At 43.2% G+C, this 27,632-nt stretch overlaps 1 protein-coding gene across 2 annotated transcripts in view; it reads right to left on the bottom strand.

Moving 5' to 3' along the window:
• adcy5 (adenylate cyclase 5) overlaps positions 1-25,586 on the bottom strand; it is a 469,096-nt gene extending 443,510 nt beyond the window's left edge. The window contains exons 1-2 of one of the 2 annotated variants that reach the window (XM_059967666.1): positions 25,163-25,586; positions 23,310-25,049 (exon numbers count right to left, since the gene is read on the bottom strand). In XM_059967666.1, the coding sequence (XP_059823649.1) occupies positions 23,310-24,215 (906 nt within the window). In that variant the 5' untranslated portion in view covers positions 24,216-25,049; positions 25,163-25,586. Of the gene's footprint in view, positions 1-23,309 lie in introns of both variants that reach the window. The other variant, XM_059967665.1, reaches the window with a different exon arrangement.
• Positions 25,587-27,632: the final 2,046 nt, after the last annotated feature.

Genomic DNA, 27,632 nt, shown 5'->3' with positions numbered 1-27,632 from the left:
GAGAGAGGGGAGAAACTACCTGAAGTTAGAGGAAGATGACCAACACATGCACACACACCTCTGAATCAACATAACTTAGCCAAGGCCTTACTTCAAGTTTTGCGATGGCATAATAGCATAATCACATTCCAGAGATGTCTGGGTGAGCAAGTTGCTGGTTACATGGGTGTAATTGGGCAGTGCCGGCTTGTTGGACTGGAAAGGCCTGCTACTGTGCCATATCTCTAAATAAATCAATCGATTAAAATAAGTGAGCAGCAAATAATACTGTAAGAGATAGAAGAAGAATTTGGCCATTTGGTCCATCGAATCTGTTCTACCACACAATTATGGCCAATTCTTTAAAAATGCAATAACCCCCTAGCTAACTATCAGTCTCTGCCTTAAATACATGCAAAGACTTGGTCTTCGCAGCCATCTGTGGCAATGAACTCCACTGGTTCACCGCCGTCTGATTTTAGAATTCCAGATCACGCAAAACAGACGAACAATCAAGTGATGTGTTGGAGACACAAGAGATGACAGATGCTATCATCAGGAGCAGCAACCAACCTACATGGAGGAACTCAGCAGGACAAGCAGCATCTGTGGGGGGAAAGGAACTGTCGACAATTCTGACTAAGACCCCTGAATCAGTTAACAGCTGCCCTTGGATTATGCATTAACTCAAACTGTGTGCAGCTATGTTCACAGCTGCAGCGTGACAACCATTTTCCCATTTTTACCTGACCTGTCCTTGAACCTTGAACCATTAATATGATTACTTGTTCAATGTCATTATGTTCTAAAACCATCATTGTATCTCTGCAGAGGATGATATATGTACACACACTCACAAAGATAGGCCCTTCCAGCCCTTCAAGGCTCAACGTCCAGTAATCCCCGACTTAACCCTAGCCTAATCACAGGACAATTTACAATGACCAATTAACCTACCACCCGGTACGCCTTTGGAATGTGGGAGGAAACCGGAGCACCCGGAGGAAACCCACGCGGTCACAGGAGAATCTACAAACTCCTTACAGGCAGCAGTGGGAATTGAACCCGGGTTTTTTGTGTGTGTGTGCGTGTATACGTGCGCACATATCATTCTCTGCAGAGAGAGAGAGAGACACACACACACACACACACACACACACACACACACAATAAAATACATAAAAATGCGAGATATTACTGTGGAGGGTTATGGGCTGAGTGCGGGTAGGTGGGACTAGGTGAGATTAAGAGTTCGGCACGGACTAGGAGGGCCAAGATGGCTGTTTCCGTGCTGTGATTGTTATATGGTTATTACAACTGATTCTGATTCAGAAATCGAAAAGCAGGGATCAGACAGCACCTGTGGAGATACAAAAAATAATATTTCACGAGGACAGGATGGCTACCTGAATTAATGGTTCAATTAATTGATGGCTACATTTATGTCAGATCAAGGACAAAGGCAGCAGGTGCTGGGGAATGAGAGAAATGCCACCACCTGCAGCTTCTGGTTCTGATTCAACACCCTGACATGTAATTATATTCATTCATCATTAGAGGTCCAAAACCTCGACCTCCATCGATGCTGCTGGAATGGGTGACAGAGTGCCACAGCTAATATCCTGGCTTCAATCCCAACCTCGGTGCGGTCTGTATGGAGTTTGTCTGTTCCCACTGTAACCACACGGAACTCCTCCAAGTACTCCAGTTTCCTCTCACATCCCAAGAAAATATCTCTCTCCTCCATTCAGTCCTGGTGCAGCCTAACCCACAGAGTTTCTACAGCAGACTGGAATCCCTTGTGCCTCCTGAAATACAAGGGTTGGGGGGGGGGGGGGTTAATTGGCCATTGTAAATTGTCTCTGGTATGCAGGTAAGTGTTGCAGCTTCATAAAACCTGGTGAGACCACACTTAAAGTGTTGCGTTCAGTTCTTGTCACCTCATTATAGTAAGGATGTGGAAACTATAGAGGGTGCAGAGGAGATTTACCAGGATGTTGCCTGGATTAGAGAGCAGGTCTTACGAGGATTGGTTGAGTGAGATAGGGCTTTTCTCTTTGGAGTGAAGGAGGCTGAGAGGTGACTTGATGGAAGTGCACGCACAAGATGCTAAAAGGCACAGATCGAGTAGAAAGCCAGCACCTTTTTTGCCAGGGCAGAAATGGCTAAAGTAAGGGGGCATAATTGTAAGGTGATTGGATGAAAGTATAGGTGTTTATTTTTACACAGAGAATATGTGGAATGCACTGCCTGAGGTACTGGTAGGGGCAGATACATTAGGGACATTTAAAAAACTCAAAGAGATGCATTGATGATAGAAAAACAGAGGGCTCTGTAGGAGGGAAGAATTAAATTGATCTTAGAATAGGTTGTATAGTAGACACAACATGGTGGGCCAAAGGGCCTGTACTGTGCTGTAGTTTTCTATTGTTATGTGTTGTAGTATTCTGTTAAGAGAGTGATGTTGATAGGAATGTGGGAAGAAATTTTTTTTAATTGGTTTATCATTGTCACAGTGATACAGAGGTACAGTGAAAAATGTAGTCTTGTATGCCATCCACACAGATCAATTTATCACACAGCAAGAGAAAACAGTAACAGAACACAGAATAAAGTGTGGATTTAAAAAAACAATTATAAATAGTAGAAGTAGTGAGTAGCTTCCAATGAATTGCTACACGACAGTGCCGCCTGGATTTGAATAACATGGGCTACAGAAGGATCAGTGTAAGTGGGTGCTGGAGGACCAGGTGGCCTATAGGGTCTGTTTCTGTCATGCGTGGCTCTGACCTTCACCATCCAGACTTCATCATCGTTCTCAAGGGCAGTTGGGCAATAAATGCTGTCCTTGCCTACAATGCCCACATCCTGTAAAATGAGTGAAAGGGGTGAAAAAAACAAAGCTTGTGCAGAGTGTGAGACATAATTACTGGCCTGTATCAAAATACACATGTGATATGCCAAACCAGTTCAGAATGCTTCCCAGGATTCTTACCCAGAAAAACCTTGGTTCACAGTGAGGAGATATCAAGGCAGCCAAGGAAAAGCATGGTCAGAGGTAGGTTTTCAGATGCATGTTAAAAGAAAGAGAAAGAGGTTTGGCAATTGTATTCCATAGTTTATAGACCTTACAGCTTAAGACACAGCTTATAATGTAGGGTGAAGGACATTGAACAAGGAACATTACAGCATAGTACAAGCCCTTTAGCCCACAATATTGTGCCAATCTTTTAACCTATTTTCATATCAATCAAACCCTTCCCTCCTACGTAGACCTCCATTCTTCTATTGTCCATCTGGCCAGCTAAGAACTTGTTAAATTTTATTTTATTCATACAGCATGGAACAGACCCTTCCGGCCCAAACCGCCCAACAACGGAGTAGCCAAATCACAGGACAATTAATCAACAACCTGATATGTCTTTGGACTGTGGGAGGAAACTGGAGCAAATCCACCAGGTCACAAGGGGAGAAGGTACAGACTCCCCTTTATTTAGATACGGCACAGTAACAGACCCTGCTGACCCAATGGGCCTGTGCTGCCCGATTACACCCATGTAACCAAATAACCTGTACATGCGTGAAATGTGGGAGAAAACCCCCATGGTCATGAGAAGCTCTTTACAAACAGTGGCGTGCATTGAACGGGTTGCTAACCATTACACCACTGTCCCGGTATGTGATCATAGAATGATAACAGCAGAGGAAGCCAACAAATCCCTATGAGCTCCCTGAGGGTGAAACCATTCGGTCCCATTCACCCAGTCTGTCCCTGTTTCTCTGTAGGTATCCCATTCCTTCTGGAAAGCATTGTTAACCAGTGGACAGCGAGACATTTTTACCAGCTTGGAAATGACTAACACAAGGGGACTAACCCTAGGGTATTGAGAGGGAAGTTTGAGGGATGTCAGAGGCACACTTGTTTTTCTTTTACACAGAGAACACGCTGTGTGTGAAACACGCTGCCACGAGTGGTGGCAGAGGCAGATGCATTAGGGACATTTAAGAGACTCTTAGATCGGCACATGGTGACAGAAAAATTGAGGACTATGTAGGAGGGAAGGGTTAGATTGATATTAGAGTAGGTTAAAAGGTTGGTACAACATCGTGAGCTGAAGGGCTTGTACTATGCTGAACTGTTCTGTGTGCTAAGTAACTGTTTCTATCAGCCTCCAAAACGTACAAGTTCAGAATTACTCACTAAAGTAACTACACCCCCCCTCCACTGTTTACCCTTCACATGCAATCTGTCTCCTCTGATCCGAGACGGACTAGTTCATTCTCCACCCTTTATTTACCACCATGACTTAACTCACTTCTGTCAAGATTTCCTCACACCCTTCTTTGTTCCTAGTTGACTTTGTGGTTGAAATACTTCCCTGGAACCAGTATCTCCTCTGCAGGTCCTTCACACCCTTCCTAAAGTGCAGTGTACAGAACTGGGTGCAGTACCCAAGTTGTGGTCTAATCAGTGTTTAATAAACATTCACTGCTTTTTGCAGACTATAGCTCCATCTCATTGCCCCTGTCAATTGCATTGGTTTTGAACAACCTAAATGATCAGTCGATCAAATCCTCCGGCTGAATAGATACACAAATTCATGAGCTGTTATACTGCCTTTGAATAGAAAGAACATCACAGCACAGTACAGGCCCTTCTGCCCATGATGTTGTGCCAATCTTTTAACTTATTCCAAGATTGATCTAACACTTCCCTCCTACATTGCCCTCCATTTTTCTATCATCCACATGCTTATAGAAACATAGAAAACCTACAGCACAATACAGGCCCTTTGGCCCAAAAAGCTGTGCCGAACATGTCCCCACCTTAGAACTGCCTAGGCTTTACCCATAGCCCTCTATTTTTCCAAGCTCCATGTAGCCCCCAGGAGTCTTTTAAAAGACCATATCATTTCCACCTCCACCATCGTTGCCAGCAGCCTAATTCCATGCATTCACCACTCTCTGCGTAAAAATCTTACCCCTGACATCTTCTCTGTACCTACTTCCAAGCACCTTAAAACTGTGCCCTCTCATGTTAGCCATTTCAGCCCTAGGAAAAAGCCTCCAACTATCCACACGATCAATGTTTATCATCATCTTATACACCTCTATCAGGTCATCTTTCATCCTCCGTCACTCCAAGGAGAAAAGGCCAAGTTCACTCAACCTATTCTCATAAGGCATGCTCCCCAATCCAGGCAACATCCTTGTAAATCTCTTCTGCATCCTTTCAACAGTTTCCATGTCCTTTCTATAGTGAGGCAGCCAGGATTTAGTACAGTACTCCTAGTGGGGTCTGACCAGGGTCCCATATAGCTGCAACATTACCTCTCAACTCTTAAAACTGAATCCCACGATTGATGAAGGCCAATGCACTGTATGCCTTCTTAACCACAGAGTCAACCTGTGCAGCAGCCTTGACTATCCTATGGATCCCTCTGACCTCCACACTGCCAAGAGTCTTAACATTAATACTATATTCTGTCATCATATTTGACCTACCAAAATGAACCACCTCACACTTAACTGGGTTGAACTCCATCTGCCACTTCTCAGCCCAGTTTTGCATCCTATCAATGTCCCATTGTAAACTCTGACAGCCCCCCACACTATCCACAACACACACAACCTTTGTGTCATCAGCAAATTTACTAACCCATCTTTCCATTTCCTCATCCAAGTCATTTATAAAAACCACAAAGAGTAGGGGTCCCAGAACAGATCCCTGAGGCACACCACTGGTCACCAGCCTCCATGCTTGTCTACATGCTTGCCTTCTGTGGCAAGCCAGTTCTGGATCCACAAAGCAATGTCCCCTTGGATCCCATGCCTCCTTACTTTCTCAATAAGCCTTGCACATCCTATCCTCTTGCTCTTCATGTAGAATGCCTTGGGGTTTTCCTTAATCCTGTCCACCAAGGCCTTCTCATGGCTCCTTCTGGCTCTCCTAATTTCATTCTTAAGCTCCTTCCTGCTAGCCTTATAATCTTCTAGATCTCTATCATTACCAAGTTTTTTTGAACCTTTCATAAGCTCTTCTTTTCTTCTTGACTAGATTTACAACAGCTTTTGTGCACCATGATCTTGTACCCTACCATCCTTTCCATGTCTCATTGGAATGTACCTACTCAGAACCCCACGCAAATATCCCCTGAACATTTGCCACATTTCTTTGGTACATTTCACTGAGAACATCTGTTTCCAACTTATGCTTCCAAGTTCTTGCCTGGTAGCCTCATATTTCCCCTTACTCCAAATAAACATTTCCCTAACTTGTCTGTTCCTATCCCTCTCCAATACTATGGTAAAGGAGATAGAACTGTGATCACTATCTCACTGACAGACCTGACACCTGACCAGGTTCATTTCCTAAGACCAGATCAAATACATTCTCTCGCTCTTGTAGGCTTATCTACATAGTGTGTCAAGAAACCTTCTTGAACACACCTAACAAACTCCACCCCATCTAAACCACTCACTTTAGGGAAATGCCAATCAATATTTGGGAAGTTAAAATCTCCCACAACAATCCAGTTATTTTCTTAGGAGTTTTTTTAATTGCCTCTCATCTCCTGGGTGAGTTATTTTCTGCTGCCCTGATCTACATTTCTCTCCACCAATCATAAACAGAAGATCCTGCAGATGCTGGAAAGCCAAAGCAGCACACACAAAATGCTGGGGGAGCTTAGCAGATCAGTCTAAGGAGAGGAGTAAAAAGTCAACATTTCAGATTGAGATCCTTCATCAGATCTGGAAAGGTAAGAAGCCAGATGAAGATGGGGACAGTGGAAAGAGTGCAGCCAGGTGGGTGGGGAAACGCAGATGAAGTGAGAAATTACTCAAAGTAAAAGATTCATATTCATACTATCAGGTTGGAGGCCACATGGTGACCTCATCGTGGCAGTAAAGCCGGCCATGGATGGACGTATCAGAATGCGAATAGGGAGTGAAATGAAAACTTGGCCACTGGGAAATCCTGCCTGAGACCAAGGTACTCGATAAAGTGGTCCCCCAATCTGTGTTGGGTCTCACCATTGTAAAGAAGACTGCAGAGGGAACACCGGAGAGAGTAGATGACCCTGACAGACTTGCAGGCGAAATGCTGCATCACCTGAAATGACTGTTTGGGGTCCTGAATGGGGATGAGGGAGGAGGTGAATAGGTAGGTGCAGTACTTGTGTCACTTGCAGGGATAAATGCCAGAAGAATAGACGAAGGAAATCCTGAAGAAAGTAGATCCCTTGACTCTTCATACCTCTCCATTGATGCTGAGTTCCTCCAGCATTTTGTGTGTGTAGGAATAACTTCGATTAGACCACATTTGAAGTATTGTGCTAATTTCTGATTGTTGTATAACATGTAGAGGCTTTGGAGAAGGTACAGAAGAGGTTCATCAGATATTGCCCGGTTAAGGGGTATTAACTGTAAAGGGAGGTTGGGCAGAGTTGGACTGTTTTCACTGAAACGTTACAGGCTAAGGGATGACCTGATGGAAGTGTAAAACATTTTAAGAGATATAAATAAGGTAGATGGTTAGTCTTTATCCCAAGATGGAAATTTGAAATACGAAAGATTTAAGATGAGAGGGGGAGAGTTTAAAGTAGATTTGCAAGGCAAGTTTTTGTTTTACTCAGAGAATGCTGGGTGTCTAGAACATGCTATTGAAGGGCATGGTGGAAGCAGATTAAATAAACAGAGGTGGCAAACCCATGTCATGTGGCCGAAGATAGCACGTACAAAAATTTTGTTGGCACACATGTAGTGCTGTCCCTTGTTTCTTTAAACCCAACCCACAATGAAAATATACATTATGATTATCTTTACTGCTAAATGAATCAGAGAATGACTTTTTACAACCCAAGAGCAGAGAGATGTTTTCACAGGAATAGTTTCACACTGCCTTGTCGCTAGCAAGATGGTCGCAAGAATATGGTAGCATAGTGGTTAGCGCAATGCTGTAACAGCCCATGAGTTCAAAGTTCAATTCCAGCACCATCTGCAAGGAGTTTGTATGTTCCCCCGCCCCGTCATCACATGAGTTTCCTGCAACAGTCCCAAGGACATACTGGTTAGTAGATGAATTGGTCATTGTAAATTGTCCTGTGATTAGTCTCGGGTTAAGTAGGTATGTTGCTGGTTGGGCCAAAATGGCCTGTTCCCTATTGTATCTCTAAGTAAAATGAAATAAATTAAATATAAATAACACCGGACGTTGGGCGATACATTTTGAAATCCTTGCAGACCTGATGCCTGTTGCCATCAACACTGGCAGAATCAGAATTAGGATTAATAGCACTGGCATATGTCGTGAAATTTGTTGGTTTGTGCAAGCAGTACAGTGCAATATATAAAAGAAAAAACAATAAATTACAATAAGAAAGATATTAAAAATGAAATCAAGTAATGCATAAATGATGTTATTTTTCAATCGTCTAATCAAAAGATTAATATTTTCAAAATGTTTTCTAAAAAGTTTCTAAAATCTTTTTATTAATAGCAAAACAATGAATACTCATAAGCAACAGAACTCTTTCTTTTTTCCTAAAGAAAAAGTCCATAATTATCATTGCAAAGTCATTAATCCAGTGATAATCTCTACTCAAAATTACCATGGTACACAAGACAATTATTTTAGAAAATGATTGCCAATTTGGGCACACAATCTCAAAAAGGTTTACCACCCTGCATTTAAGTGGCATTTGGACATGCACTATGAATAGGCAGAAAATGGGGAGATTATAGACCATGAGTGCTCAGATGGGGTCTGCAAAGACCCTTGCATTATGGTATTTCAGGTTAGAGAAATTCAGATAATGAACTTCATGTATCAATACCCAATAATCTGAGATTTAGAAGAAAATTTGCTCTTACTGAATTTATGTAGGGAAAATAACAAAAATCTTATTTTAAAAAATAAATAAATAGGATCCAAAAGAAACAATAAATTTTGACTATTTTTACTTTTTTAAAAAACTTGAATTATTGAACACACATTGATTTAACTTAAGCACTAAAGGCTCATTTTGTTGTCTAACAGCTTTTTTTTTAAAATAAGTTTTCCATCAAGATACCTGAAACAGGCTTGGTAAGTTTAAGTGCAAGTTGTAAACTTAAACAACCATGTAAAGAGATTTCCGTGGATGTAAAACTTGATTTTTTTTTAAACCAAGGTTTGATGCTGTAGATAAATATGGAGCAAAGCTGAACCTGTGAGGAACACGCACAACATGGTGGAAGAACTCAGCAGGTCGGGCAGCATCCGTGGAAACGAACAGTCAACATTTCAGGCTGAGACCCTTCGTCAGGACTGAACAGCGAGGGGGCAGGGGCCCTAGAAAGAAGGTGGGGGGAGGGTGGGAAGGAGAAGGCTGGTAGGTGCCAGGTGAAAAACCAGTAAGGGGAAAGATCAAGGGGTGGGGGAGGGGAAGCAGGGAGGAACCTGTGAGGATTGCTACAGCATCCCAGCCATTTGTAAATCCAAATTTCATGGGAATGAAAAGGTTGAATATGAGGTGCATTTGATGGCTTTAGACCTGGACTCATTGGAGTTAGAAGAACGTGGAGGGTCTATTGAATATTAAAAGACCTAGATGGAGTGAATGTGGAGAGAATGGTGCTTATAGTGAGGAAGTCTAGGACCAAAGGGCAAAAACTAAGAATATCCTTAGAATTGAGATGAGGAGGAACTTCTTTATCCAGAGGGTGGTAAATCTGTGGAATTCATTACCATAGAGAGCTGTGGAGGTCAAGTCATTGAGTGTACGGTGGGCACAGACATGATGGATTGAAGGGTCTGTTCCTATGTGTACCTGTCTACTATACAAGAACAACCAATGAATTACCACCTTCATTTTCACTATTTTTCCATGTACCTGTTAAGATAAAAACTAATGTTATTTTCATCCACTAATAAGCTGCAAAATGCATGGCAAAGCCAAGGCTCATTGCTCATACCTTGTGTCCCTTGGTTTTTTACTATTTCATTGAATAGCATGGAGGCTGGTTGAGGCGTGGATAATGTGGAAGGCTTTCTTGGATTACAGCAGGACATTGATAGAATGCAGAGATGGGCTGAGAAGTGGCAGATGGAGTTCAACCCAGAAAATGCGAAGCAAATCTCCTCGGAAGGTCAAATTTGAAGGTGGAATACTGAGTTGATGGTGGTGCTCTTACCAGTGTGGAGGAACAGAGGGATCTTGAGGTCCAGAGCCAGTCCTGCCATGCAAGTTGAAAGGGCAGCTACAAAGTAGTAATACAGAGTATTGTGCTTCATTAGTCAAGGGGTTGAGTACAAGGGCCACGAGGTAATGTTGCAGTTCTATCAGACCCTGGTGAGACTACATTTGAAATATTGTGTTCAGTTGTGGTTGCCTCATTATACAGTAATAAAAATGTGGAAGCTCCAGAGAGGATGCAGAGAAGATGTAAAAGGATGCTGCCTGGATTAGAGGGCATGTCTTATAAAGATAGATTGAGCAAGCCAGGGCTTTTCTTTCTGGAGCAAAGGAGCATAAGATGCCTACCACCTCCCTCTGGTGCCCCTCTTCTTTCTTCCATGGCTTTCTGTCTTCTCCTATTAAATTCCCACTTCTCCAGCCCTGTATCTCTTTCACCAATCAATTTTACTTCATCTCTCCCCCTCCTGGTTTCACCTATCACCTTGTGTTTCTCACTACCCTCTCCCACATTTTAAATCTACTCATCTTTTTTTTTCCTCCAGTCCTGCTGAAGGGTCTCAGCCTGAAACATCAACTGTACTCTTTTCCATAGATGCTGCCTGGCCTGCTGAGTTTTTCCAGCAATTTGTGTGTGTTACTTGGATTTCCAGCATCAGCAGATGCTGGAAATGTTTAGTTTGAAAGGCACGGAGTGTATAGTCAGAGAAATTTTCCAAGGGTGGAGATTGCTAATAATAGAGGCACAATTTTAAGATGATTGGAGGAAACTATGGAGAGGACGTCACAGGTTTTTTTATATATAACAGAGAGTGGTAGATGCATGGACTGTGTTGTTGGGGTAGTGGTAGAGGAATTAGGCACATTTTAGACACGGATGATAAAAAAAAATGTAGGTCTATACAGGAGAGAAGGGTTAGATTGATCTTAAGAGTAGGACAGAGTCTAGTTTCCTAATGATCATAGTGCAATAGAAGGGATTTTAACTAAAGATCTAGTAGTTCCATGGTCTCTGTTACCAGCTTTTCAGTTTCCAAGTTTAATTAAATCTTTAACTGAATTTAAATTCGCCAGTCTGTAGGAACTCTTGAATTGACAATCACCCAGGATTGTGCCATACCTGCTCTGCTACCACAGGGTGATTGAAACTTGTATTAGTTCAGACAAGTTGCTAACACAATAACTTAACTACAAAGATATAGTACCACTCCCACCCCCCAATAAACTACAAGACACTTTTCCGTCTACACTTACTTATAAGTGTCCCAAGGTCTAGTTCCAGGATCTCTACATCAAAAGGAAAGCAAACTTATAACTGAGAGTAATTCCAAATGAAAAGTTTCTGGTCACTGTTGATTTATTTAGAATTCAAAGTACCAGTATAGGCTGGCTGAATTCCATCTTTCAGAGATTACCATCTTGCTGTCATCAGGGAGGAGGTACAGGAGCCATAGGTTCAGGAACAGTTATTACCCTTCAACCATTAGGCTCCTGAACCAGTGTGGATAATTTCACTCACCACTAACACTGAACTGATTCCACAACCTACACACTCACTTTCAAGGATTCAACAACTCATCTTCTCAATATTATTATTGTTATTTTGTTTTTTTCTTTTTGTATTTGCACAATCTATTGTCTTTTGCACATTGGTTGTTTGTTCATCTTAGTTTGTGTGTATTTTTTATTGCTTTTATTGTTATTCTTTGTGTTTACTGTGAATGCTCACAAGAAAATATCAGGAAAATGGTGGCGAATATATATACTTCAATAACTTACTTTGAACTTCGAAGAATCAAATGTGCAGTGCTTGAAATATTAATCTTGAATAAAATATAAAAGTTCTGTAAGAGTCACACTTAATCATCACACTTACCTGTACCATCTATTTTATCATTGATCTGATTTCAACAAAGATTCTCCTCATCACTGAATGAAGAACCTTCTTGAACCACTGAAGTCCAGGCAACAGGGGTCCTCTCATACAGTTGTAAGTTAAGGAGGTCCAGAAGGACAGTGCATGAATGGAAGGGTTTGAAGGCTTTGTTTCTTTCTTCTGGGTAACAGAGGTCAGGTTGATGAATAAAGACCTGTGTTTGAAACCAAAAACTTCGCGATCTTTGAAATCTGCCACAAGTGCCTCATCTGTGATTGAAACTGAGAAAGTCAGCAGCAAATTATGAGTTAAGGATTGGTTAACACGTAAACCATAAAGAGGAAATGCCAACAGAATAGTAAACAACTTTTACCATACATTGTGCATGAGAAACCAGAACATTCAGCTGTTACAAAACATCATATCCTCTGAAGCTCCAATATACCACTATAGATAACCACTGAACTGTGACTGCCCGTCAAGTGCACATTTGCTAAATGTATCCACAGTGCAGAGGCAGAGGAAAGGCTACAGCTTTGATTAGTTCACATTAAGGTGTAATTCATGCAAACATCAACATGAAGGAAATGCTAATACTGGATGCTGTTTCAGACTCGAATTCATAAAACATTAGACAATGTACAAAATAAGTTACCAACAGCCAGTGGACACTTCAACTCTTTCTCAAGGGCTGCTGCCTTGGGTTCTGTTTTATCCTTTACAATGCTATGCTTAAATTATTTTTAATCTAATAAATTTAATTTATCAATCAAAATATTCAGGAAAGGCAATACAATCTGTGCAAGTCTTTATATTCAATTTTCCAAAAGTTCAATGCAATCACAGTGCCATCAAGCCAATACATACTTATACAAAGCACCACAGCCAGTCACGTTTGCTGTTTACCTATGAGGCATTTAAGGGGGTGATAGACAGGACCCCAGCCCTTCAACACCACTGAAAATATCTAAGTAAGTTTGAAGGATAGTTGCTGTTGTAAGAAATGCATGTGCAGCAAGTGCCCAGAGGCAGCATTCTGAAAATGACCAGGTAATCACCAGTACTGATGAAGGGTCTCAGCCTGAAACATCAATTGTACTCTTTTCCATTGATGCCACCCAGCCTGCTGAGTTCCTCCAGCATTTTGTGTGCGTGACCAGATAACCCATTTTCTATTGAGCATCACTGGAGGGAATAATAACTGTTTTCTATTGATGTGTGTAGTGACATACTTCACTTTCAAAGCTGAGTTTATTGTCATGTGCACAAGTACAAGTATGCACAGGTGCAATGAAAAACTTAATTGCAACAGCATCGCAGGCACAGAGAATCAGAAACATAACACTCACAACAACATGAATATAAATTATGCACAATTTTACAAGCAAGAACACAATTAGAACAAAAAAGTAACAAAGATGACTGTAGTACAAAGTTGCTGTAATGATTAAGGTTGTGCAAGTTGGGTTAAGAGCGCAATGGTTGAAGGGAAGTCGCTGTTCCTGAACTTGGTGATGGGGGGCTTCAGGCTTCCTCCACATCTCTGTTCTAAAGGGTATTCTAAGGCTGCTGCCACCACTGGATGCACCTGCCACCCTGTGTAAAATGGCACTTACACCCACAGAAAAGGGCAATCAGGGCTCAGTTTAACATGTCATCATGAAGGGGATGCACAGTGCAGCAGTATCACACTTTCAGGAGCGGACCATGAACTAGAAGGCTTCTTGCAAAAGAGACAAAAATGGAACCAACTGATCTATTCAGCAGTGAAGGGAGGACATTGATGAACTAAACAGAGGCACATAAGCCAAGTCCCTTCTGGAGTTTTTTGAGAATGTAAGTATGAAAATGGACAAGGGAGAGCCAGTGGATGTAGTGTACCTGGACTTCCAGAAAGCTTTTGATAAAGTCCCACATAGGAGATTAGTGGGCAAAATTAGGGCACATGGTATTGGGGGCAGATTACTGACATGGATTGAAAATTGGCTGGCTGACAGGAAACAAAGAGTGGTGATTAACAGTCCCTTTCGGAATGACAGGCTGTGACCAGTGGGGTACCGCAAGGTTTGGTGCTGGGACCGCAGCTGTTTACAATATACATTAATGATTTAGATGAAGGGATTAAAAGTAACATTAACAAATTTGCTGATGACACAAAGCTGGGTGGCAGTGTGAAATGTCAGGAGGATGTTATGAGAATGCAGGGTGACTTGGACAGATTGGGTGAGTGGGCAAATGTATGGCAGATGCAGTTTAATGTGGATAAATGTGAGGTTATCCACTTTGGTGGCAAGAACAGAAAGGCAGATTACTATCTAAATGGAGTCAAGTTAGGAAAAGGGGAAGTACAACGAGATCTAGGTGTTCTTGTACATCAGTCAATGAAAGTAAGCATGCAGGTACAGCAGGCAGTGAAGAAAGCTAATGGCATGCTGGCTTTTATAGCAAGAGGAATTGAGTATAGGAGTAAAGAGGTCCTTCTGCAGCTGTACAGGGCCCTGGTGAGACCCCACCCGGAATATTGTGTGCAGTTTTGGTCTCGAAATCTGAGGAAGGACATTCTTGCTATTGATGGAGTGCAGCATAGGTTCACAAGGTTAATTCCCGGGATCTGATTGAAACATATAAGATTATTAAGGGATTGGACACACTGGAGGCAGGAAGCATGTTCCCACTGATGGGTGAGTCCAGAACTAGAGGCCACAGTTTAAGAATAAGGGGTAGGCCATTTAGAACAGAGATGCAGAAAAACTTTTTCACCCAGAGAGTGGTGGATATGTGGAATGCTCTGCCCCAGAAGGCAGTGGAGGCCAAGTCTCTGGATGCATTCAAGAGAGAGTTAGATAGAGCTCTTATAGATAACGGGGTCAAGGGATATGGGGAGAGGGCAGGAACGGGGTACTGATTGTGTATGATCAACCATGATCACAGTGAATGGCAGTGCTGGCTAGAAGGGCCGAATGGCCTACTCCTGCACCTACTGTCTATTGTCCCAGATTCGACCTTCAACTATCAGCCTGATAATGTGTGGGAATGATTCTGAAACTACACAAGCAACATAGCCAATGGACACCACTGAGATATGACCAGCCACTCAACTCACCTCTGCTGTAAATGTTCTGTAAATGTAAATGATCTCTGCTGAGATCAGCGGCTGCAAGGACTGAGCCATTATATGCAGGCAAGTGTGAGGTGTACTTTGGGAGGATTTTGTATCAGGGTAGGATTTACTGAGGTATGTGGTAAACAGAGAGATCTGAGAATAGAGATCAAAATCCCCTGAAAGTACCGTCAGAGATAACGTCACTCAACTTCATTTGCTCCATCACTGAACTGGTCCCAAAACCTTGGACTCACTTTCAAGGACTCTTCATCATGATTTCTATATTTATTATTATTATTATTTTTTCTTTTGTATTTGCACAGTTTGTCCACTCTGTTGGATGTGGTCTTTCATTAACTCTATTATAGTTTTTGCATTTATTGAGTATGCCCACAAGAAAATGAATCTCAGGGTTATATATGGTGATATACATGTAGCTTGATAATAAATTTACTTTGAACTTTGAAAGTGTCGTCATGGATAGATAGAGCTGTAATGAGATCTTTCAGCAATCAGAGTACTGAGTACAGGACCCACAGAAGTGCACCTATGGTCCATAAACAGGGTTGTGGGATCTGAACCGTGTGCAGGAGTTGAAATTTATGTTGAAGTTGTATGAGACGTTGGTGAGACCTAATTTGGAGTATTGTATGCAGTTCTGGTCACCTACCTACAGGAAAGTTATCAATAAGATTGAAAGAGTACAGAGACTATTTAAAAGGATGTAACCAGGATGTGAGGACATGAGATATAGAGACAAAGGGTGTGGAACGAGCTGCTATCAGAAGTGGTGGATGCAGTTTCAATTTCATCATTTCAGGAAGATTTGGATAAGTACAGGGATGGAAAGGATACGGAAGACTATGATACAGGTGCAGCTCGATGGGATTAGGCAGAATAACAGTCTGGCATGGACTAGATTGGCCAAAGGGCTTGTTTCTGTGTTGTGATGCTCTATGATTAATTAACTGGTAAAGTTTTGATGAGTTACTGAGCATCCAGGGCAAGTAATTTCACTTCCCAATTCAGGGTTCCCAATTAAGCGTTCGGCACAGACTAGAAGGGCAGAGATGGCCTGTTTCCGTGCTGTAATTGTTATATGGTTTCTATTGGGCTGAATGTATCCTGGCAATACTCAGCAAAGGTTTTCAGAATGGCAAAATGTCAAACCAGAATTTCCACCAGGACCGGGGATCTCAGAGGGTGGTGAGAGTATGGATCGAGCTGTCAGTGGAAGTGATGGATGCAGGTTCAAGTGCAATAACTGGATGGGAGTGATGTGGAGGTCTATGGTCCCAATGGGGGCTGATGGGACTAGACAAAACAACAGCTTGGCACAGACTGGATAGACTGAAGGGTCTGTTTCTATGCTGTCGTGTTTTATGACTTCTATAGCCAATATTCATCCCCAGTGCATGAGCATTGTGTATACATTCTCTGCTATGTTCCTGCATGACATCCGTGACAATTGCTCACTGGCTCTGGGAATGCCCAACATTGAAAAGCCAATGCCAGCTCTTTCCATGGGCCAGCTAAATAACTGCCTTTAGGGTGGCATAGTAGCCAAACAGTTAGTGTCACGCTATTAGAGCGCCATTGACATGGGTTCAAGTCCCATTCCTGTCTGTAAGGAGTTTGTACATTCTCCCCTTACCGCATGGGTTTCCTCTGGGTGCTCTGCTTTCCTCCCACACGTCGAAGATGTAGGTTAATTGATCACATGGGTGTAATTGGGCAGCGTGGGCTCGTCCGTGCTCGGTCACACAGTGACAATGGGCATATTCCATATAAACAGGACCAGAGATCAGGACCAAACCCTCAGTCGCTGGAACTATGAAGCAAAAGCTCTAATGCTCTGATTCAAAGTTCAAAGTTAATTTAATACCAAAATGCCTACATATCACCATATACTACCTTGAAATGCATTTTCTTGCAGTCATTTAGAGGAAAATAAAGAAATACAATAGAATGCATGAAAAACTAAATAACAAAGATGGACAGAAACAATTTGAAAAAGAGATACATTTTTTGAAAGTAAACAAATGATACTGTGTAGTAGAGTCCTTGAAAATGAGTCTATATGGTGAGAAGTCAGTTCAGCTTTGAGGTAGGTGAAGTTATCCACACTGGCTCAGGGGCCTGATGGTTACAGGATAATAGCAGTTTCTAAACCTGGTGGTGTGGGACCTAAGGATCCTGTACCTCCTGCCTGACGGTAGTAGTGCATGGCCTTGATGGTCGGGGTCTTTGATGATGGATGCTGATTTCTTGTGGCAATGCTCCTTATAAATATCTCAAATGATGGCAAGTTAATTGTCTCCTACAAATTACCCTTTATGTCATCACCATCATTATGTGCCCTGTCATATGACATGGGTATGACCATGAATGTTCTTTGCAAATTTTTCTAAAGAAACGGTTTGCCATTGCCTTCTTCTGGGCAGTGGCTACACAAGATGGGTGTCTATCAATACCCCTTCAAGATTGTCTGCCTGGTGTCAGTGGTCGCATAACAAGTACTTGTGATATTCCCCATCTGCTCATATGACCATCCACCACCTGCTTCCATGGCTTCACATGCCCGAGACGGCAAGCTAAGCAAGTGTTAAACCTTGCCCACATGTGACTTGCAGGCTACTGGAGGGAAAGAGTGCATTACACCTCCTTTGGTAGAGGTGTATCTCCAGCCTGCCACCCATACCCTCTATGTAGAGAGATGCTGAAATGAGTCAAATAGGGATTGATAGGCTTAATGAAAGAACAAGTCACAGATATATCAGGAAATAAGGAGAAGGGAAATGCTCCCCTAGGAGCCAGAAATAGCTGAATTGGCATACGACATCCTTCTGCATTCCTCTGCCTTTCCTGATATCACAGTACAGCACAGGAACAGGTCTTTCAGCCCACAATGTTTGTCACACCAATTAAAATTAGTAAGCAAATGGCCAACTAAACTAATCCTTTCTGCCTACACAATGTCCATTTCCTTTCATTTTCCTCACATTCATGTGCCTATCCAAACATCTCTTAAAAGTCCCTAATGTATCTGCCTCTATCATCACCCCAGGCAGCCCATTCCAGGGACGCACCACTCTCAGTGTAAAAATTTGCCCTTCACATCTCCTTTAAAGTAACCCCCCCTCCTACCTTAAATTCATGCTCTCTAATATTAGAAAGTTCAACCCCAGGAAAAAGTTACTGTCTGTCCACTCTATCTATGTCTTTCATAATCTAATAAACCTCTATCAGAACCCCCCCCCCTTAATCTCCGTCGCTCCAGAGAAAACAACTCGTTTGCCCAGCCACTTGTTATAGCTCATGCCATCTAATTGTGGTAAACCTCTTCTGCACCCTCCCCAAAGCCTCAACTTCCTTCCTACAATGGGGTGACCAGAACTGTATCAATACTCAAGATGCAGCCTATCTAGATAAAGCTGTAACACAACTTCCTGACTTTTGAATGCAATGCCTCAACTAATAAAGGCAAGCATTCCATATGCCTTCTTAATCAGTTTCATCATTGCCACTAACACCGTTCTCCTAATGCGCCTGAAAAAATTATTAAACCTGTCGTCCAGCCATGAATGCACTATGTTCCAATTAGTTTAATAAGCACAGTCAGCACAGACGAACATGGGCCAAAGGGTCTGTTCCAGTACTGTACTGTTCTTTGTCCTACGACTGCTTCCCCAGTCATATGAATATCTATTTAGAGAGGAATTCACATGGATCTTGTTCTCCTATAGACAAAGGATTGAGGGAGAGTTTCAAGGTTGCAAACCCGCCGTTGGAAGCCTAATTTGGAGATGTTCAACATTTCTTGAATTGCTTTGTCTAATGCTCAGTGGAACATTCTTCTTTGGTTACAGTAAGAAGTTATTCTGACCTTCTCAACATACTCAATCATCGCTTTTTCTTGTAAATCACTGCAGGATGAACTAAAGAGGAAGCACACTACAGCGGCCAGACCACACTCAGTAAACACCCAGCTTTGGGCATCAGAGCTCAATAAAGTGCTTGTAGAGATGGTACAGAGATGAGCAACCTGACTAAATCCTGACATCCACAGGGTTGCAAGTTGCTTGTAAATAACCCCTGTTCCATGAGCCACTGAAGAGCAGCTTGCTTCATACTTATAACCTCTATTGTTCTCAAACACTGCTTCAGCATGACCAATACAAAGCATGGTGTACATATATCATCTCCGTTCTTTACATTATCTGTTGGCTAAATGGAAGAAGCAGTCTCTCCTACCCAATGTCCTGACTGAAGTTGCAACTTGTTGGATTTGCAATGAACTAAATGAAATTCACTCTCTTTATCAAAGGGGCTGTGTTGCTTATGGGTTTTCTGGACAGCAGTTGCAATTTTTCATTGCTAAAGTCCTATAAGGTCTTGATACAAATGAGGCAAATCTAGATAAATCTTCATTTACAATCACTGGGGTTAATACAAAGGGTAGCTGGCAAACGCTCATAAACAGCATAACATGAATGTAATTTCCACCATAATGGGACTTTCTACATGCAAAACATGCCACTCCACTCTGTAGAAGGAGATGCTCAAACTGGAATTGTAGAAACACAGAACCACAACAAACCAAAAATGAAAGACAAGTAAATGGTAAACCAACTTCAAGCACAAAAAGCTGGAAGCCACAACCATTTTCTGCAAACTAGCTGAAGGTGAGAACAGTGAATGGTAACACTCATTCCCATCTTAACTGAAATCTATTCAACAATCTCTCTGGAATGTGCACATTAGGCAGGAGCGGACTGAGTTGTGCTGAGATGGTTGAGGTCTTTCCATCCCAGCCATGACTCACCTCACACACGGGAATGTAATTCTGATTGCCTTCGAAGGGGGATGTTAAACACAAACATGTGCACTTCATGAGTATCAGAGGCCCATGGCTATGACTAGCTGATGGCTATGGCTCTTTTGAGAGGCACCAGCAAATGGAAACGAGAAGTTACTTACAATATGTAAGCAAGCGAATAAAAAGATTAACATACATATACTGCAGGAAATGGTGAAATAAATAAAGCATTCACTGAAGTACAGAATTTTTTAATATATCAAATTGGCTGTTTTTTCCCCTCATGTATTGACCTGACAGTACCAATGTGTCTCCACCCCCTCTCCCCCCCCCACCTCCGCACTCCATTAACATTATACTTACCCGCCCACACATCCTCAGTCAAGAAAGGAACATGTTTATTTTGCGGCAGGATTGGAGACTGAGAAGCAGAGATGATGTTTCCATGGTAACGCACCATGGCATTGGGGCCTAGAGCCAGGCATCAGGCCTACCTCTTACATAGCTGTTTTGGAAAGTCAATAATTGTGGTATTTATGAGACACCAGATACTTCATTATTTCCTTGCTGGGAGAGAAAAAAATACTAATGTAACAAGTTACACCTTGGGAGTTCATTTTAAAAAATCCCTTCCTCATGGACTTCAACAGCCAGGCATCTAATAGGTCTAATGAGGCATATAGTTATTGATGTCAGAACTCTATCTGAAATGAGGAGCCAAGAATGCAGTAGACCAAGGTTTATAATTTTAGAGGGCATTAATCAAAATGCTTTTCAATTACATGGCAACTTGTAGTAGAACTTAATTGAATAAAGAAGATTCCATTTGCTTCCGTCTGATAACTTCTATTTTAATATATTACCTTAAACTTGGGAGTGTCCGCTGTAATTGTCCTCAATATCACTAGGTTAGGAAGCAGGTAACAGTTTTGCTATCTTGTGATTCATGCTGGAAGGAGCATAGTTCTGAAGGGCAAACTTGGTTGCTACCCTTTCACATTGTTGGCATGCTATGCTGACGCCAGAATATGTGATGACACTTGCAGCCTGTGTCCAGCACAACACAAGGTGTGTTGGTTGTTAACACAAATGACACATTTCACTATATGTTTCGATGTACATGTAATAAATAAATCTGAATCTGAACATGTTCATCCTTTCCTTCTGGAGTATGAGGGAGGTCCATCTCTATTGACATCAGACTTTTTCCAGAGCAAATCTCCAGTTTTTCCAGTCTACCAGTTTTGAAGATGATACCTTGGCTGGGGAAGGGAGAGGGTAACCAGTACTTCGCACACAATGGACAGAATTCACATGTGAAATAACTTATCTCCTTCTCTTTCTTCCTCGGTACCACAACTACATTCATTGTTGAGTGTTTCAACATATCAATCTAGAAACAGGACCCAAAGAAACTAAAGGGACAAGATATGGCAAACCAAGTGTCAGCAACTTGCATCCAAATAAAACTGCAACAATTAAAATGCTTAAATTGTAACCCCTACAGTTTTTGTAAAATTGAAACTCAGTTAAAGCAAATATTGGTGGAACAGATCTCTTAGCAACAGGAGATCAATAAACTAGTACACGCACCAAACCATTTTCTTGTATATTGGTACATAGCAACGAACAATGCACACTGAACATGTGAAAAATTGCAGGCTTCATGGAATCTATGGGCTGTAATAAGTTCTAGTCAGAATCAATAGGAAAACTGCAAAAGATTACACTTGAGCAAAAAAAAATCTGCTGTTTATTTTGTGCCATGAAATGAAGGGAAGAAATAGCTGTAGAAGATGATTTCCTGTATCTGGTGACATCTCCCAGCTTTTGGTAAAGTCTACTCCACTTTATTTCTCTGTTCCCAGGTCCCCACATCTTCTGGATGAAACTGAATCAGATCATTGACCACTGAAGTAAGGGCAAGAATGGTGCAGTGTGACAATGTGCTGGGGCAGGTTCTAGAGATGACACACACAGGAACTGCCTCAGTGCTTTCAAAGGTAACTGAGGGATCCCTGAGCTCTGCCAAGGAGAATCTAACAATGTCAGGTTTCAACACAGGCTCACAGAACATATCCTGTGACTGGGTGAACAATACTGACCAAAGGGTTGGCATGTTCTCTAAAAGCAGGAGTCTGCTGAACTCTCTGGTTTGGCATATTCAGTGTTAGTGGTCACAACAGTCACAGAAGGGGAAGGAAAATGCTCAACTTTTTCAAATGTGTTGACTTCTCACCAGAATAACAGGGCTATCCTCCTTGTAAGAAAGACACCGGGCAGCTCAATCAGCCACAGGACTTACTAGTAAAGTCAACCCAATTGCTTTCTGTCACTATCTTTACAACATAGACAAAAAGAAAAACTCTTTGCAAGATTTTGCCAAATGGATGGAGACATTCCCTAACCCAACTCAACAATTAAGTGTTGCAAGACCAGCCAACCTTCACACCAACCATTTGGTAACATGCCTAGACTTTCAAGGCAAGATGATAAGACATTAACAGCAACCAGGGTTTGTAAATAGCCCTGGGAGAAATGTGGTTAGTTGAGAGATGTTTGTTTGTTCAGTACACCTTCCCTCAGCAATTCCATATAGCGTGTTTATAGGATTAGCTACTCATACCAGATAACTTATTATACAGAAGAATAACAGCATCAGGAACATGCAGGTTAGGAAGAATGATGGGTGCTTGATACCAGAGTTCTATACATCCAATTCCAGAAAATAGCAGCTTCACTGCAAACTGTATGCAACCCCACAGAAGCTTCCCCCCATTACACATAAACAGATTCCAACAAAGCCATCCCATCAACGTCCGCTGACCAAGAAAACTCACGCCCACTTTTGCAGGACATTCCATTCTTTGCACTTAGTGTATTGGCATACTTTAGAGCCACTTGGAGACAGTGTTCCCCTAAGTTGCAGCTACACAAGATCACACTGAACGTCTTCATACCATGAGGAACTGGATTGAACTGAACACCTTGATACCAAGAGAACTTGACAAAAATCACATTGAACTGAGAGGATATGAACAAGATCACACTGAACCAAGACTAAACTAACATGAATTAGATCAAAATACACATTGTGATACCAAGTCGAATTTAACAAAATCAAACTGAACACCTTGATAACCAGGAGGACCTGAAGAACAGATTGAACACCTGGATACACCTTGAAACAGGAGCAATGCCTCCGCTTTCTACGACCAGTATTGCTTGTTAGGCCACATTCCTGTCCACTGAAAATTGGACCAGTGACCTGATCTGATCCCAGACACAACCACACACATACAAATGACAACCGAATGAACCTGCAGCCCGGCCGTGGGGGCCTTATGGTCTTACCTGCTTCCACAGGAAGGAGTCGGCCTGGTTCCTCCTCCAGGAGATGCCCAGGTGGATAGCGGAGAGGAGGATGCCGCTGATCACCGCCGCTCTCATGCGGATGGGGAGTAGTGTGTAGATGATGTAGATGAAAAAGACGGTCCACCAGACGCCCTCAGAGGCGGCGCGGGGCTCGACCTGCAGCACGCCCACGACTTGCACAGCCAGCATGACGGCCACCACCAGGTAGCAGATGACCCACATGTGGTCCTGGTGGAAGGAGTTACGGTTGCACAGCACGATCAGAAGCAGGATGAGGAGCATGGAGGAGCCCAGCACCAGCAGGTAGGCCAGATGGCGGCCGCCCGCGGCGCAGTAGAAAACCAGCATGACCGCGCAAAGGAGCAGGAGGACGGCCATCAGCATGGTCAGGCTACTCTGGTTGAGGCGAAAGAAGTAGCGCTGGTACAGTCTCTCCAGCTTTTCCGATTGGAATTTCTTGGACTGGAGGATGCGGAGGAGGCTGTTGCCGCAGTCGGCAAAGGACAGGTCCACATCCGAGGCCGAGGAGTCCACGTCGGCCAGCCGGGAGCGGGCCCCCTCCTCCAGCCCCACTTCCACCGACCTGGGTCTCACCTCACCGTCCAGGCGGACCACGTTGCTGCGGCTACCCGCCGCCGCCCTCTCCCTGCTCGCTTCCTCCTGCCAAGCCGGCTTGGACCTCAGGCTCGTCCTGCAGCTTTTTCCCGCGAAGCCCCCCGGGCCGTCGGCATCGCCCACCTCCCTCCAGCGCTTGTCGCGGCTCTGGCCCGAGGTCGGCGCGCCGTTGGCCCGGGAGTCCGGGCTGCCCTCTGCCCAAGCCGCACGGTGCTCGGTGAGCTGCTGCGCCCCAACGCCGGGCGGGCTCACACTGTTCGCCCTCGACATGGTCTCGGGCACCCTTTGTCTCGGCCAAAAACTCCCTCTTTTTTTCCCCTCCTTGGATCAGGCCGAGACGAACTGCTTCACCATTCTCACACCAGCGCGTTCCCCTTTATCACCCTCCCCACACAAACTTTCAGGTGGCTTCGTTTTTTTTTGCCTCTTTCTTGGTCCACCCACCGTATCAAATCCTCTCCTCTTCCAATTCCATTTACCCCAACGCGAGTCCCAAAATTCCAGCCCTTTCTCTCTCGTTTGCAACGCCGCTCCTTTTTTTTATACTGGGACAGTAATCTCGCAATATTCTCACCGGTGATCCTTGCTGAAATTTAGGTATAAAGGATTCCGGTGGTCGGCTCCATCTCCGCCTTGTCCAACAACGGACAAATGTGCACTGGTTAAAATGAAAGCTTGTAATGCAGGAACATAAAACAAAGCAGCAGTCCGTCCCAAGAAGGTTCGATTCCGTGAGTTAATTCCACAGTAAATGATCCACAGACTCGATGGCGCGGATCCCAGGAAACTTAAGAGTTTTTTGTTGTAGTCCTGGAAGTAATGTTTTATATGTGTTTCTTTCGGTTATCACCCTTTTCCTTTCCTTACTGGGAAGTAGTTATGTTGCTTTAAATTCTTCATCCTTGTAACTGAAAGGGGGAAGAGTAATGACCATTGATCGTCCGTCCTGTCTGGGCGGAGCGTGCAGAACTGGCGGACGATACGTGGTGATCTCTTCTACGATGAAACCAAGACAGTGTCAGATCTGAGGCAGTGTCAGATGCTTCATCGATGCACAACAGACAGGGTGATCAGCTCGGCCTCATCCCCTCCTCTTCCGCGGCCCTATAGCAAACAAAGCCGGACACCGAATCAGCCTCGACTTACAAGAAAGACTACATTCACCAGCAGACGCATTAACACATCGCTGCGGCGTGTATATAAAACAGTAGACTCACATTGTGAGTGGCAGATGTTACTTTTATTTTTTGTCGTTGTTGTCCGTTTGCTGATTCAAAGCAATCCTCTAGTTCGTAACGAAATGTAGACAGCAGTATTTCCAGGCATCAAATACAGTCCGTCTCCTTTTCTCCGGAATGGTTCAAAATTGATTTTTTCAGGGGCTTTGCACGGGTCCAGTGATCCGTGGAGAGGAAAAGCAGCGAAAGAATTAAAGCACTTATTTTGCCAAAATAAGAGGGAAAGATAAATCTATTGAACTGAGCCAGTGGTGTCTACATTTTAGTTGCAATGGACACTGGCAGTCGGGTCTGCGCACCCGCTTTCTGCTGCCTGCCAACCAAACTTGATCGAGGGCCAAATGCCCCCGCCTGGCTACAGGAGAGAGTCCGCCTCCTCTCCGCTCTCATTGGTCTACCGCTTGCCTTTGATGGTCCCTCGAAGCTTCTCGATTGGCCGAGCGCCGCGGGTGGTCTGCGTCACAGTGGCTCATCAGGTTTAACTGCGGAGAATATAGGCGGGGCTTCGTCTGCCTCTCTGACAGATGCGCTGTTTAACCCTTTGGAGGCACATGATGCCAAACCACATAATTGCAACCAACTTTGCGAGGGGAGCAGGGAATAAGCCCGAAATTCATTAAACGTTAGGCGTCAATAAATATTAGGCAATCAATGAACATTGATTGGCACAGTGCTGGCCGTTCTGCCCACGATGTTATGCCGGCCTTTTAATCAAATATAAATCTAATCCATCCCTCCTGTATAACCGTCTATTTTCTTTCATCCATGTTCTTATCTAAGAGTTTCGTAAATGTATGTAATCTATCTGCCTCTATTGCCACCCTGCAGTGCGTTCCATGCACCCTCCATTCGCTGTGTAATATTCCCTACCACCTGTAATTTCCTCCAATCACCTTAAAATTATGCCCCTATTTTTGCCCTGGGAAAAGGGCACTAGCTGTCCACTCTATCTATGCCTCTTATCATATTATACACTTCTACCAGGTAAGTCACCTACTGGACAGAATAACAGTTTGGGACGCACTAGATGGGCTAAAGAGCATTTTCTGTTCTGGAGTGTTCTATGACCTCTCACCCTCCTTTGTTCTAAACAGAAAGACCCCAGCTCGCCCAACATAAGACATGTTCACTACTCCAGGCAGCATCCTGGTAAATCTCCTCTGCACTCTCTGTAAAGCTTCTATATCCTGCCAATAATCAGGTGACCGGAACTGAACACAATATTCCAAGTGTGGCCCATCCAGGGTTTTATAGAGTTGCAATAGTGTTTGGTTGAATGCTGGAAGTACTCAGCAGGTCAGGCAGCATCCATGGAGAAACAAACACCATTGGCGAGCTTTCATCAGAATTGGAAAAGAAATAGCAGTAAAGGAAGTTTCAAGGTGCACAGAAGGAGAGAAGAATGGAAAAAGTAAAAAGGGAAGTCTGCAACGGTGTCAGGGTGATTCATTGTTACCATCAGGATCACTCTTTGTCTGAACCCTCCCCTTCGACCTTACCGCCATGATTGACCCTATCAGCAGCTAAACGCCAGGTGGCTAAACTCCAGACAGCTTCACTTCAGGATTATGGGAACTCACCACCTCTCCACCATGACAGCTACTCGTGGACTATGCTGACTACCATGGGGAGGAGATTCAGAAGCCTGAAGATTTACAATCAGTGTTTTAGGAACAACTTCTTCCCCTCCACCATCAGATTTCTGAATGATCCATGAACTCGGCCTCATTATTCCTCTTTCACACTATTTATTTACTTGTCTATTTATCATAACAGTGATTTTTATGTTTTGCACTGTACTGCTGCACAGAACAAATCTCATTGTTTATTAATTAATTTATTTATCAGATTTAAATCAAGGGCATAAGGAAAGGTGCTGAAAATGGGGTCAGTAACATCACAAAGAATCCCACCCACCCTGCTCATGGACCGTTTATCCCACTGCCATCAGGGAGGATGCTACGTAGCATCCATGCCAGGGCCACCACACTCAAAAACAGTTACTTTCCCCAAGTAGTAACCTCCACCCACTAACTCACCCCTCTACAACACCCATTTTATAATTTCTGTAAGAGTCACCTTATGTACAGACACTCCTGTACCTAGCATCACTTTGTGGACACATATTCAATCCATGTATATAAGTTATTGTTTGAATTTATATCTATTGCATTCTTTATTATTGTGCATCAGATCTGGAGTAAAAATTATTTTATTTTCCTTTACACTTGTGTACTGGAAATTACAGTAAACCATATTGAATTCAGAGCTAGAAAGGAAAAGCTGCTGGGGGATCTTAGTGGATCAGGCAGCATCTATGGAGGCAGCTGTTCAGTAGATGATTCATTCCGAGAGCCTGTACCAGAACTGAGAGGTTAGAGAAGAGTTTTGAGCTGAGAGGGACAGGTGGGAAATGATGAGCAGACAGGAGGGATGATAGATGGAAGAA

The sequence above is a fragment of the Hypanus sabinus genome, chromosome 4 (genome assembly GCF_030144855.1).
Source record: "Hypanus sabinus isolate sHypSab1 chromosome 4, sHypSab1.hap1, whole genome shotgun sequence".
NCBI lineage: Eukaryota > Metazoa > Chordata > Chondrichthyes > Myliobatiformes > Dasyatidae > Hypanus > Hypanus sabinus.
Note: the sequence above shows the minus strand (reverse complement) of the source record. Positions and strands in the feature narration are given on the sequence as shown.